The following is a 13,585-nucleotide window of genomic DNA, read 5'->3' on the forward strand; positions in this document are numbered from 1 at the left end:
CCTATGTCTGAGCTATTGAAATCCTCAAATCATGGTTTAAAGACTTCAAGGAGCAGAGAATCCTCCAGCAAGTGACCCGTGCCCCATGCTACAGAGGAAGGCAAAAAACCTCCAGGGCCTCTTCCAATCTGCCCTGGAGGAAAATTCCTTCCTGACCCCAAATATGGCGATCAGCTAAACCTTGAGCATATGGGCAAGATTCACCAGCCAGACACCCAGGAAAGAATTCTCTGTAGTAACTCAGATCCCACCCCATCTAACATCCCCTCACAGGCCATTGGGCCTATTTACCATGAATAGTTAAAGATCAATTAATTGCCAAAATCATGTTATCCCATCATACCATCTCCGCCATAAACTTATCAAGGTTAATCTTAAAGCCAGAGAGTCCTGTGCTGGGACCCACACAGCTACAACCAAGCCCACTGCAAACAACTATAAAAGAAGAACACACCTGAGACGCTGTAGCAGAGCAGTCTCCATAAGGATAGTTTTGTAAGTGACAATGCCACATTTATTCAGTAGTATCAAAGCAACTACCTCGAATTTAAAGGCAAAACAAGCTAGGCTCTAATTGGAGACAAAGCCACACTTACTGCTCTGCCCATATTCATCCCCTGCCAGTGTGAACGGGAGCTCCTTTTTCAGACACAGGACTTCTCATTCTGCCATTCCAAACCGTATTTAAATCAGCTCTCTGCCGAGAATCTAAGTGATCTCCAACCCACACAAACCCGACGGGCACTCTCTCATTTCATGTTTACATTCAAAAAATAATTTAAAAAAAAAAAGAATGACAACAAAATGGGGGTTACAGAAAATGTTATTTCTGCTCAGGACACTAGCTTCGCTTTGTGCGCTCTTAGACTTCTTGTGTCTATTATTTCAGCGCTGAACCAAAGGCGAGACTAAAGTGCCTTTCCTCTGTCATGCAAATGGTAGCCACTAATAACGACCTGTGTCATAAATGAACAGCTCAATGCTATTTGAGCAAATACTAGGACATTGCCTAGAGCAGGATCCTACACAGTCAGGATGTTTGTGCTTAGACACAGCCACCTTGCTGCAGGAATTACAGAGGTGCTTCCCTTTCTGGGTGTAACCTTTCGTATGGGCCCCAGTTACGTTCCCTCGCTTAGCGCAATTAGCGGGGTCAGTTTCTCGGAGGATGAGCTTTTTCACAAAAACAGAGCCCAAGGCCATTTGCGAGCGAGGCTTTCCTGAGAGCTGCTCTGATGCCGTCAGGCGGGAACGAACAAACACAGATGCAGAGCGTAAACATGGACAGGGGAGAGGGATAGCTCAGTGGTTTGAGCATTGGCCTGCTAAACCCAGGGTTGTGAGTTCAATCCTTGAGGGGGCCATTTGGGATCTGGGGCAAAAATTGGGGATTGGTCCTGCTTTGAGTAGGGGGTTGGACTAGATGACCTCCTGAGGTCCCTTCCAGCCCTGATATTCTATGATTCTATGATCAGTGTCAGGGGAAGCTTTTCAAAGGGCCTTTCAAGACCTAAAACCCATTCACAATCACCGTAAAGGCCAACTGTCCCGCTGTTTGTAACTCCAATCCGCCTGCACCACATCAGCACTGAAGGGGTGCACGAGTGCAACACTAGACAACACACTGGTAGGGATTTTAGTGCAGAGGACAGTCCTTTGCTATGGCTGTGCATGAGATTAACTAACTGATGATACTGCCTAGCTCTTTTCATCCAGAGATCTCAAAGCATTTTATGATGTAGCTCAGTACCCCCATTTTACAGAAGGGGAAACCAAGGCATAGGGAGGTAAAGTCTAAGGTCGGCTAGAAAGGCTGTTAAACAGACTCACCCGCTGGCTGTTAAACACACAAACCCAAAGCAGCTGGCTGAACAGTAGGGTCCACAAGTAACTCCATAAAACACAAGGCAGACTCCTGCTTCTTCAAACCTTTCCCATGACAACAACTCTTTCTTAGATTGTAAGAAACAGGTGGCGACGTTTGTACTTCGTTGACCTCTAGATGTTACCATGATCTGTGTGCTAAACAACACAACATTGTGAGAATTCCAAGGTAAGGGACACATTTTCGGTATTTTATACAAGCTCTGGTTTATTTTAAACAAGAAAAAATTCTCTATGGAAGGCACCGGCAGGACTGGCGATGCCTCGCAGAGGAGGGACACAGGATCCACTCCAGATTGGTCAAACTATTTGCACGGCTTTTTTAAAGGATGCTTCCTGTGACCCGCCGGGTGAAAAAGCACCCGCTGATGGACCTAGTCCTGTCTGCTGACCAGACTGTTCAGCCCAAGCCTGTATGGTAGTTTCTAAAGAAACTATGCAGCAAGTGGGACTTGTGGAGTAACAAGGTGACTTTTCTCCCTGGCAGTCTCCAGTTCTGTTTTCCCCATCCGGAACAACTTCCAGCCTTCACTGCTCATCTGGTCACTCCATCCAGACGGGCTCACACATACTCCCCGCAGTCTGAAATGATCACTTTCTCTTTGGGTTTCCCATCTTTGCTGCCTTGAGCCTTAAGAAAAAGGAAACAAGAAGTAAAGATAAATCTCCAAGTCAGACCAAAAAAACAACTGGGGAAACATCCCGTTGTCTGCTCCCCAGACTCCTACCTCGATCTGCCGCACCACCTCAATCCCTTCCGTCACCTCTCCAAAGACCACATGCTTGCCATCCAGCCAGTCCGTTTTATCACAAGTAATGAAGAATTGGGAGCCGTTGGTGTTTGGGCCAGAGTTTGCCATCGATAACAACCCTGGGGACAAAATATTATTATTGTACTGAGGTCCAGTCACGGAGCAGGACCCGACTGTGCTGGGTGCACTGCAGGATGGTCCCTGCCCCAAACAGCTGACAAATACGAATGACCAGTATGCCATTTATCATAGATCTGCTCTACGCTCAGCGCATCACCACATCAGCTGCCTAATACAAATATTCCTTCAGCAGCCCCATCACAGGACAGCCACAAGGATCAAGAGACTCATAGAATATCAGGGTTGGAAGGGACCTCAAGAGGTCGTCTAGTCCAACCCCCTGTTCAAAGCAGGACCAATCCCCAGTTTTTGCCCCAGATCCCTAAATGGCCCCTCAAGGATTGAACTCACAGCCCTGGGTTTAGCAGGCCAATGCTCAAACCACTGAGCTATCCCACCCCCAGAGAGAGACGGTCTGTTTGCTAGTATGTTTTCAGGTTATAATACAGTGCTGCCCTCTGCTTCCTTTCTCCTCCTGTCTCAGGCTTCATCCATCCCATTCATGATACGCCCATTACACATTGCCCCACAGTGTTCAATACCATCATGTACCCTCCCACCGCATGCATCGAAACAATACATATTACAAGGAGAAGGTCAGGCCAGATTTGGTCGCAAGTTTAGATTTTGTAAAACACGAGTGTAGATTTTTTATAAAATATAGGATCCATCGAAACTCTCCCATGGAATATTACCACCCAATGGAAATAAAAAATCCAAATCAACATTCCCTACTGTGTTTACAACCCAGCATCATATTAGTGCACCAGACACTGAGCTCTGAACGCAACAAGTACGAAATTGACGACGCTCAGTGACAGCGGGAGAGCCGAAAGGCTGATATTGAGCCTCTTAGGGACACAGGACTGGAAATGACCTCTTGGGTCACCAACTCCAGTCCCGCTATCCCAAGCAACCCCTCGTAGCATCCTGCTCAAACTCTTACTTCTGGGTCGCTACTGCAAATCCAGCCTACGTCAGCTGGGACCAACTGTTACCATCAGCGGATGGCTACTAGGCAGCTGTTTATTGGCCTGTGTAAAATACATCGGTGGCCTCACAACGTACATAGGTGACAAAGGTCACTTCCTAGTGGAAAGGTGTCCACATCACAAACCCCACCCACAGGGTTAACACTGTCTCCATTTGCTGAAAAGCTCAGCCAAGAAGCAAGGGGCTGAACTGGCCACGGACAATGAAATCTTCTCCCACTTGTAGAGATGCTCTTTCCGAGTCAAGTTTGCAGCACATCAGTGGTGCAACGTGGGGGGAGCTGTACCCAATCTGTGCCTGACGCAAGAGCTTCACCCTATGGCTACGGAGCCCTCTGCCCCCTCCCCCCCAGGGGCTGCAGGGATGTGGTGCTGGGCACTTCCGGGAGTGGCACAGGGCCAGGGCAGGCGGGGAGCCTGCCTTAGCCCTGCCATGCCACAGGGGTGGCAATTCCGCAGGCTGTAGTTTGCCCACCCCTAGTGTAGACATAGCTTCAAAGGCTGAGAATCCAGCACCATTTACTGATAATGAACTCAGTCACACCCCAAAAGTTCCAGCAATCTGCCCCATGCAGTCGCAGCAACCTTTGCCTGAGCTGCCCCACTAAGCCAGCCTGCTCCCGCACCCACAGGATCTGGCCTTACCTGGTCCCGTGTGCTTCAGAATAAAGTTTTCGTCGTCAAATTTCTTCCCATAGATCGATTTGCCTCCGGTGCCATTGTGGTTGGTGAAATCTCCAGCCTGACACATGAACTGGGGGATGATGCGATGGAAACTGCTTCCCTTGAAGCCAAAGTTCTTTTCGTGGGTGCATAAGCAGCGGAAATTCTCTGTGTGTGTTGGGGGGGGCAGGGCGGGGCGGGATAGGGGAGGAAAGAAAGCAAAATCAAAGTTCAAAATGCCAGCAATGGCGCTATATGCGAAAGTTCATCTTAGAAAGCGCCTTAGAGGCGTGGCACTCTCTCTCACCTGCTGTCATGGGCACAATGTCTGAGCGCAGGAGAATCTGGATTCGACCAGCAGGCTTGTTTCCAATCTTGATGTCCATGTACACCTGAGGATTGGCCCTGGATTTCTTAGCAGGAGGTTCACCCTAGGGAAGAGAAACAAAGTGATGTTCCCATAGGTTCTTCTTACAGAGGCCTCCAGCCCCGAGTTCTCAGCCTTCAGTGGGACAGCAGGCTGTGACAATTCCACCTGGGGGCGGGGCTGCTCCCCCTCACACAGGGAACGTCAACACAGCAATCAGGAGGCGTGACTGCTGCTCGTGTAGACGTACCTGAGCTAGCTCGAGTAACAATAGCAGCGAAGCTCCAACAGCATAGACAGCCTGAGAACATACCCAGGGTGCCGGGCAGGGCTGGGCTCCGGAGTCTAGCCCATGCCCACGGACGCTGCCCTCGTGACTCGAGCTAGCTTTGAACTTGCCTTTTTCAGTATCTGTGGCATCTGAAAGGAATTTCTGAAGCCGCAAAAAATTGTGGCACTAATGCATCTCCTGCCCTCATGCCTGACCTGCTGCAACTCGGACAGCGTTTTAAACCGACGACTCACCCAAACCCTGACCATGTTCAACTCCTCCTTTCCATCGACACAAAAGGAACAATTCAAATCCATCGCTCGATTCCTTCCTTCTCCCCACAGAAAGAGAGAGAGAGTCCTGCCGTTTACCTCCTGCGTCTCTGATTTGGAAGGCTCTGCTCCCTCTTCCTCTGCATTCTCCTCAAGCGTCTTCCCCGAAAACTTCTTCAACCAGTCATCATCCGACCAGACTGGGACAGAGAGAAGAAGGGATCAGAACAGGGTCTAAACCAAATCACGTGCTCTTCTGTGGCATGAGCAGCCAGGTCTGAACACAGTGTGTTCTAGGACAGCTTTAAGACTTTGAAGGTGCAGGAGCACTCAGTCCCCAGTAGGAGAACCCTAAGGACACAGAGCCCACAGCACAGAGAATTTAGACCCATTACACAGGTGAATGAGAAAGTGATGGTCATTGAGTCAGTATCTGCAGCCTAGTAAAACCTCCCATTAGAGTCAGCTCTCTAATATTACCAACAGAATCAGCCCACTCAGTCTTCCCTAATGGCTACTCTGCCCACGTAACGTGTGACACAGGCCCTCAGCAAAGCGATGGAGAAGGGAGACATTCAGCAAGCAAACAGAACCCAACACAGCCAGGCAGTACTGACAGCAGGACATTGAGGTACCCCCCCACCGCCTTCTCATTCACCGACTCACCGGGTCTGGAAGAACCTTCCTTAATCCGCATTGGCTTGGCCAAGTTGACACGAATCGTCCTGCCAAAAAGCTCAGATTCATTCTAAGGAGAACGAAAGAGAAAAAGGTGAGAAATTCCTACGTTCTCCAAATCCCTGCGGGGCTCCGAGAGAGAGTCAAGAGAAACACAGACCTTCCTGCCCGCTATCTGAGAGTATTGATTATTTGAATTACCATAGCAACCCCAGTCATGGACCGAGAGCGCATTGGGCTAGGTCAGGAGTGGCCAACCTGAGCCTGAGAAGGAGCCAGAATTTACCAATGTGCCCTGCCAAAAAGCCACAGTAATACATCAGCGGCCCCGCATCAGCTCCCCGCGCCCACCGGCGGCCCCACGATCAGCACCTCCCGATCAGCTGCTTTGTGGCATGCAGGAGGCTCTGGGGAGGGAGGGGGAGGAGCAAGGGCATGGCAGCCTCAGGGGAGGGGGCAGGAAGGGATGGAGCGGGGGCAGGGCCAGAGGTTGAGCAGTGAGCACCCCCCCCCCCGGCACATTAAGAAGTTGGCACCTGTAGGTCCGGCCCCAGAGTCGGTGCCTTTACAAGGAGCCGCATATTAACCTCTGAAGAGCCGCCCGCGGGGCTAGGTGATGGACAAACACAGAACAAACAGACAGCCCTGCCCCAAAGAGCTTACGAAGCGTGAGACAAGAGAAAAAGAGGGAGACAGGGAGGAGCACGAGGCAACGAGGAGACAATATCGGCAAACACGAGTGGCAGTGGTCTTGACACACCAGCGGCCTAACCGTCGAACAAAGGCCCGCCTCCAAGGATATGCAAAAGCAACCACTACCCCCCATTTTAGCCGGCAATTCCCTTTACACTCGAAGAACCTGCAGCCAGTGCTACACGCTGATGGGATTCCTCTCTGACTTATGTCCATTCCCGACCGCTGTTATACGGGAAGGATCCAGAACCGAGTTACTTAAAAAAAACCACCCACCCCAGAGGGTATCAGATCCATGTTTCCCTTTCTTGGCCTAGGAGCTATGATCAGCTGTCAAGGGGATGAGGGTCATTAGATATAAGAGACTAACGGAAATCTCCAGACAATGGTGAGACATTTGGTCATGTCTCATCGTACTGGGAGCAGAGCAAAGCCAAATGATGCAGGGGATAGAGAAAGGGCAACACTTCCCCCAAGAAGGTTCAGTAAAGGGGATTGTAATCCATACCATATTGTCAATAGCAGCTGCAGCATCCTAAGGGAAGAGCAAGAGAAAATACGTTATTGCTAATTCAGCCATTACTCCTCTATTCATGTAAAAAAAACCAAACAAAAAAAAATCCACCCTAGGCGCATGGAAGGCTGCGAGGATTTCATATCAATGCATAGCCTGGGCTGGCAGAAATGGTCTAACCCAAAAATAAGGCTTGCTCCTCAATGCAAAGCCTGTAGCTTCTTGCCACATCTCACGTGGACCTTCACAAGTGTTTTCAGACACAGGGGCAGATGCATTCCTGGTTTTCGCCCCATCGATCCAATCAGCTAATGCCTCCAAATTGCACACCATTTGGGTCCCGTGTTATGCTGGTTTTTATTTTTTGAAGCCTGCGATAGGGTCGTCAGGCCACAAACAGGTGCCAGCACATGGTATCTACTGAACTAAAACCACCACTGGCATCATGGACTGAGACAGCCCTGGTCAAGATTTTGGACCACAAAGATTTTCCAAGGCGGAGATGGATCATCCAAAGAAAGCAGAAAAAACAGAGATGGCAAAACTGGACCCAGAAGTGGGACAGCAACTCCAGCCGAAGGAGAACCGTATGTAGCCATGGCTGTTAACCTTGAAGGAGTCAGTAACAAAGGGTGTGATCCGATTCCCACTGACGTCAACTGCAAAACTACCAAGGACTTCAGTGGGAGCAGGACTCGGTGAAAAATGGTGGAGGAGGAAGAGATTTCAAACTCAGTATTAAAATTTGCTCCTTTCTCACCTCTGCCAACTCAAATTCGATGAAAGCAAATCCCCGGTGCTTTTCTGTGGAAAGATAACGAACAGTTACAGCCGCCAGGAAAGCCAGAGAACAAGAGATTTGACAACAAGTCACTCGTGCTGCGAAGGGAAATTAATTTCTCTGCTGCTCCTTCCCCATTTGAGAATTCAGACTTTGTTTCAGACACACTAATGTTTTCAGAGGCTGGTGCAAAGAACTGGCAACATCAGGGGTTACGAAATGGCCCATTTTTAATTACTTCAAGTTGTACAGAAACATTAAACTGTTCTTTATGGCTCTGATGTTAACAAAGCTAAATCTCCATCAAGGTAATTCTCAGGTAATGAATTTAAACAATTTGTTGTACAGAAAGAAGAGCTAGCTTTACACCGTCATCCTGAAATAAGCTCCAGGGCACCTGGATCCATGCAGACTCACTGAAGTCAAGTCTGTGCATGTGGAAATCACTGCAGGATTAGAGTTTTAGTTCACAACCGAGATAGAGAAAAGGCACACAGTAGCATGTAATGACAGGAAAATCCCTTTGCTAAGTACTGAAAGTTGCTATTTATGAAATAAATAAACAAACATGATTTAAAGAAGACATTGCAAAATACACGGTGTTCATCTATTTTGAAAACTGTAATTTAGTTTTAATTGTTCACGCAAATATATCAGGGAGTTCGAGCACATGCCCTGGAGAATATGTTGTCAGAGAATGGACTTTCAGTAATAACAGATCTGACTGCAACTGCTATTGAATCTTTGCTATGAAGCAGGGAGAGGACAGTGGTTTCTAGGTGATTACTGAGGGTCGGGATTGTAAATTGTCCTGGTGTGATTCAGAAGATGCTAAGAAACTGGTCAAGTTCATTGGAAAACTCAAGCCTCTAAAGTTTTGCACATTCCAAAGACAGCATGTTACCCAGCACATCCAGAGCACTATGAACCGCAGTGGTCCTGGTGCACTGGGAAAATGCTGCCTCCAGATTTTGATGTTACAGAAGCACAAACCTCTACAGTTATCATTATGCAGGGTTCTCTCTTCAAGAGAGCCTCGCAAGCCATGGTTTCTTGGGAAGCAGCAAACCCCAAGGACAGAGCAGCTGAAGAGGGCAACTTGACACTTCTCTCAAATTCTTGGACATGATTCCTGACACAGAGATCCACACAGGGCAAGAAACAAGACAGACCAAAGCAGGAACGGACTCACCAGTTTCATAGTCCAGAGGTATCTGAATATCAGTGATATCTCCAAAGGGAATAAAGGCAGCATGAAGAACTCTCTCATCCACCTCTTCCGCAAGTCCACCTGCAAGTCACATAGAGTGTTCTCTACCTGTGCAGCCTGTTTGCCCACTAAGACTTCCCAGTGCAGAAACATGGCCTCCGTGCAGAGGAAAGGATGGCCTGCTGATTACAGACAGTTTGTAAACTTACAGCTAGCGCAGAATGCAGTCACTTTTTTTTTCAGCGGAGCTTCCCACAAGTAGCATAGCAAATCAGCGCTCTAGAGACCACCCTGGTTTCCAGGCCATGTGCAGGTGCTATTCAGAGTGCTGGTTTTGATCTACAAAGTGGCTTATAGCCTGAGTCCTATCTTAGTCCTGGGGATACTCACACACTTAGAATTAAACATGTGGCTACGTCTATGCAGGATTGGGGCCAGCGGTTTGGGGAAAGATCTGAAGTTTCTCCAGTGGCTTCTACACTGTTTTCAAAACCCTCCAGTGGCCTCAAAGAAAATCCCTTCTGTATAAGAGACACCACCCTCCCCATCAGCAAATAAGGACCCTATAAGAGACACCACCCTCCCCATCAGCAAATAAGGACCCTAAATAAGGGAACCCATTCCAACCCCCTAACTTTTTAAAAACCCTTTTGAAAAAATGAAGAATGCAGGTACCACTTGAATTCACAACCAGTTCCTGCTCCTTTTCTGCTTCTTAATCTACATCTGGCTTGGACCAAATACACACGCACACACCCCGCCCCCAAAAAACCAAACAAACTGCTAATCCCATCCCAGGACCAGATTCTTCAGCTCCCCAAATGGCAACAGATAGGCACATGAGCAAAAACAGACCTGCCAGATGTACTGAGCCAAAGACAGTGACCAAAGGGAAGGTTTTGTGCACCGCATGGCAGAGTCTGATCAGCCAAACTTTAATCAGACTTCTTGTATCACAAACCTGACCTTACCCACACCAACACCATCTTGGCGTGAAATCGTACAAGGGAGAGAGAACTACAAGCTCTGTACAACTCACCCGCTAGCTCAGGAATAGATCCAAATACAGTAACATGGAGACCTGGCTGGAAACTGAAATGCAGGCAGATTTCCATGGTAAAAGGGGGAACCTTTGCCTACGCTGACAGGGCACATACGAGGAAGTGGACCAGAACCATCGCATCACCTGCTCGTGCTGGCGGGTCAGACGAACTGACCTTTGCAAGCTGCACTTGCCCTGCCCAAGCTAGCAGCTACACAAACACACATTGCCCAGCACAAACTAGCAGCTCAGACACTAGGAAGTGGAGTAGCACCCTCCCAAGTCTCAGTCTTCCACACCTGCTGCAGACAGGTGCCATGGATCAGTGCAGATGCAGCTAAGCACCAGGGACAACATTAATTTAGCAAGTCATCTGGAGGTCAGGGGAGGGCAAGAATACATGAGCCCTGCAGCTTGGTTGAGGGGGAGAGCAAGCAGGTATTAAAAAGTTGGGCAAAGGATTGAGGAACATCTGAGCTGCCAAGTTGTTTGGGTACGCATCCCAACCTGCGAACAGGACCTCCCCGGGCAGGAAACACACATGGCATACAGCCAGAGTGCTTCAACTCAGGTGCCTGGAGTTAGGCACCATAATAAGAGGCCTGATTTTTCATAAGTAAGAGCAGCTGCTCTCAGGAACCCCCCTGAAGACCAGGCCTACAGGGGTTTAGGCATCAGAGTTAAAACATTATGACCTAAGCGGGCATTCATCCCATTCGGTTCATGCATGAGAGGTGCACACTTCCCACTAGTCAAAGGAAGGAGACTACGTTAAAGTGCCATTTCGTTTTCCCTTCAGCTGAGTGTGACCCATTTTACTGAGTCTCCTGCTCTTTTGCCTCATCCCAAAAGCCCCAGCTCCGGGACTCCAGGGAGTCTGAGAACAGGAGCCCTTCAACAAGAAGGAGAGCCAGCATGTTTCCAGCCCTGCAGGGACAAGCGGGGAACCGTAAAGCTAAACAGGCTTTGAGCCTTTGATAATCGCAACGCCCCCCCCCGCCCCCATAACGACGTTTAACCCAATAATTTCGGGTGGGGTTTGTAATCCCCGCAGCCTCTCCCGGCGCTGGGCCAAGGCCACAGGCGAGGCGCCCTGCGCAACCCGGCAAGCGCCAGAGGACGCGGGAGGGAGAAGCCAACCCCGGAGCAGGGCAAGGCGGGGGGGGGGACACACAGGGCAAGGCGGGGATGGCGGGGGGGGACACACAGGGCAAGGCGGGGGGGGACGCAGGGCAAGGCGGGGACGGCGGGGGGGGGGACACACAGGGCAAGGCGGGGATGGCGGGGGGGGAGGGGGACACACAGGGCAAGGCGGGGATGGCGGGGGGGGGGACGGGACAGGGCAAGGCGGGGGGGGGACGCAGGGCAAGGCGGGGATGGCGGGGGGGGACGACACACAGGGCAAGGCGGGGGGGGGACACACAGGGCAAGGCGGGGATGGCGGGGGGGGGGACACACAGGGCAAGGCGGGGGGGGACACACAGGGCAAGGCGGGGATGGCGGGGGGGGGACGGGACAGGGCAAGGCGGGGGGGGGACGCAGGGCAAGGCGGGGATAGCGGGGGGGGACGACGGGACAGGGCAAGGCGGGGATAACGGGGGGGGGGGACGGGACAGGGCAAGGCGGGGGGGGGACGCAGGGCAAGGCGGGGATAGCGGGGGGGGACGACGGGACAGGGCAAGGCGGGGATAGCGGGGGGGGGGGGGACGGGACAGGGCAAGGCGCGGGGGGACGCAGGGGATAGCGGGGGGGGACGGGACGGGACAGGGCTGCTCTCGCCACAGGACTCCCCGGGGGGACGCGCTGGTTGCGGGGGGGGGACGCGTGGCGCGCTTTACCCCCCCCCCCGCCCCGGGGAGCTGCGAGACCCCCGCTCCCGCCGCGACTCACCCACGTACAGCACCCTCTTGGTGGAAGCCATCTTCCCGCCCCAAACCCTCCCCTTGCCCCGGAACCTCACCCGGCCCGGCCCGCCCCGCCCCTGCCGAGACACGCGGCCGCGGCGGCGGGTTCCCGGGGCCGGGCGCTCACCGCGCTGCTCCGCTGCGGGAGGCGGCGGCCGCCGCCGGCCCTTTCCCGGCCTCCGGGTGCAGGGTTTGCCGTGCGAGTGGTTGGAAATCGCTCCGGTCCGGTAGCGGCGAGCGCTGCCGCTGCCCCAGGCAGGTCGTTTCACTCACGGGGCTGCCGCTCGGCCAGCTGGGGGGGGTGTGTGTGTGTGTCTGTGGAGGGGGGGGGGGTCCAATTCAAAAATTGCCCCTAGACCCAGGAGCAAGAGGCACAAGGCTTCGTTAACAGCCGTGAGAGTGGCAAGGAGGGCCAGCTGTTCAGATTAACACAGGGGCGGCTTGATCGCCGGCTGAAAGGACCTACATGGGGGATACACTTGGCTCTTCCGTCTAGGAGAGGGAGGTAATAACAGAAGGCCACTAGCCGTCACCTTCAGCCCCCAACTAAAACCTCTCCCATGCATCATCAAGGATCGACAACCTATCCTGAAGGACGACCCATCGCTCTCACAGATCTTGGGAGACAGGCAAGTCCTTGCTTACAGACAGCCCCCCAACCTGAAGCAAATACTCACCAGCAACCACACACCACACAACAGAACCAGTAACCCAGGAACCTATCCTTGCAACAAAGCCCGTTGCCAACTGTGTCCACATATCTATTCAGGGGACACCATCATAGGGCCTAATCACATCAGCCACACTATCAGAGGCTCGTTCACCTGCACATCTACCAAGTGATATATGCCATCATGTGCCAGCAATGCCCCTTGCCATGTCCATTGGTCAAACTGGACAGTCTCTACGTAAAAGAATAAATGGACACAAATCAGACATCAAGAATTATAACATTCAAAAACCACTTGGAGAACACTTCACGCTCTTTGATCACTCGATTACAGACCTAAAAGTGGCAATTCTTCAACAAAAAAACTTCAAAAACAGACTCCAACAAGAGACTGCTGAATTGGAATTAATTTGCAAACTGGATACAATTAACTTAGGCTTGAATAAAGACTGGGAGTGGATGGGTCATTACACAAAGTAAAACTATTTCCCCATGTTTATTTCCCCCACAGTTCCTCAGACATTCTTGTCAACTGCTGGAAATGGCCCACCTTGATTATCACTACAAAAGGTTTCCCCCCTTTCCCCTCCCCACTCTCCTGCTGGTCATAGCTCACCTTAAGTGATCACTCTGGTTACAGTGTGTATGGTAACAGCCATTGTTTCATGTTCTCTATGTATATAAATCTCTCACTATATTTTCCACTGAATGCATCCAATAAAGTGAGCTGTAGCTCATGAAAGCTTATGCTCAAATAAATTGGTTAGTCTCT

General features: G+C 51.0%; 1 protein-coding gene across 4 annotated transcripts; it reads right to left on the minus strand.

Annotated features, from left to right (window-relative positions):
- Nucleotides 1-2,065: 2,065 nt before the first annotated feature.
- On the minus strand, nucleotides 2,066-12,183 carry PPIE (peptidylprolyl isomerase E). 4 transcript variants are annotated; one of them, XM_073317365.1, is made up of 10 exons: nucleotides 12,130-12,183; nucleotides 9,180-9,278; nucleotides 7,967-8,010; nucleotides 7,201-7,227; nucleotides 5,988-6,069; nucleotides 5,421-5,521; nucleotides 4,719-4,842; nucleotides 4,394-4,579; nucleotides 2,613-2,755; nucleotides 2,066-2,515 (listed from the first exon to the last, which is right to left on the minus strand). In XM_073317365.1, exons 1-10 carry the CDS (start codon nucleotides 12,158-12,160, stop codon nucleotides 2,447-2,449), a joined length of 906 nt encoding a protein of 301 aa, XP_073173466.1. In that variant the 5' UTR covers nucleotides 12,161-12,183; the 3' UTR covers nucleotides 2,066-2,446. The 4 variants fall into 4 exon arrangements, with proteins under 4 accessions (XP_073173466.1, XP_073173468.1, XP_073173464.1 ...); XM_073317367.1 differs by lacking the exon at nucleotides 12,130-12,183 and adding an exon at nucleotides 10,539-11,389; XM_073317363.1 differs by lacking the exon at nucleotides 12,130-12,183 and adding an exon at nucleotides 10,237-10,508.
- Between the last annotated feature and the right edge of the window lie 1,402 nt (nucleotides 12,184-13,585).

The sequence above is a fragment of the Lepidochelys kempii genome, chromosome 19, assembly GCF_965140265.1.
Source record: "Lepidochelys kempii isolate rLepKem1 chromosome 19, rLepKem1.hap2, whole genome shotgun sequence".
Taxonomy (NCBI): domain Eukaryota; kingdom Metazoa; phylum Chordata; order Testudines; family Cheloniidae; genus Lepidochelys; species Lepidochelys kempii.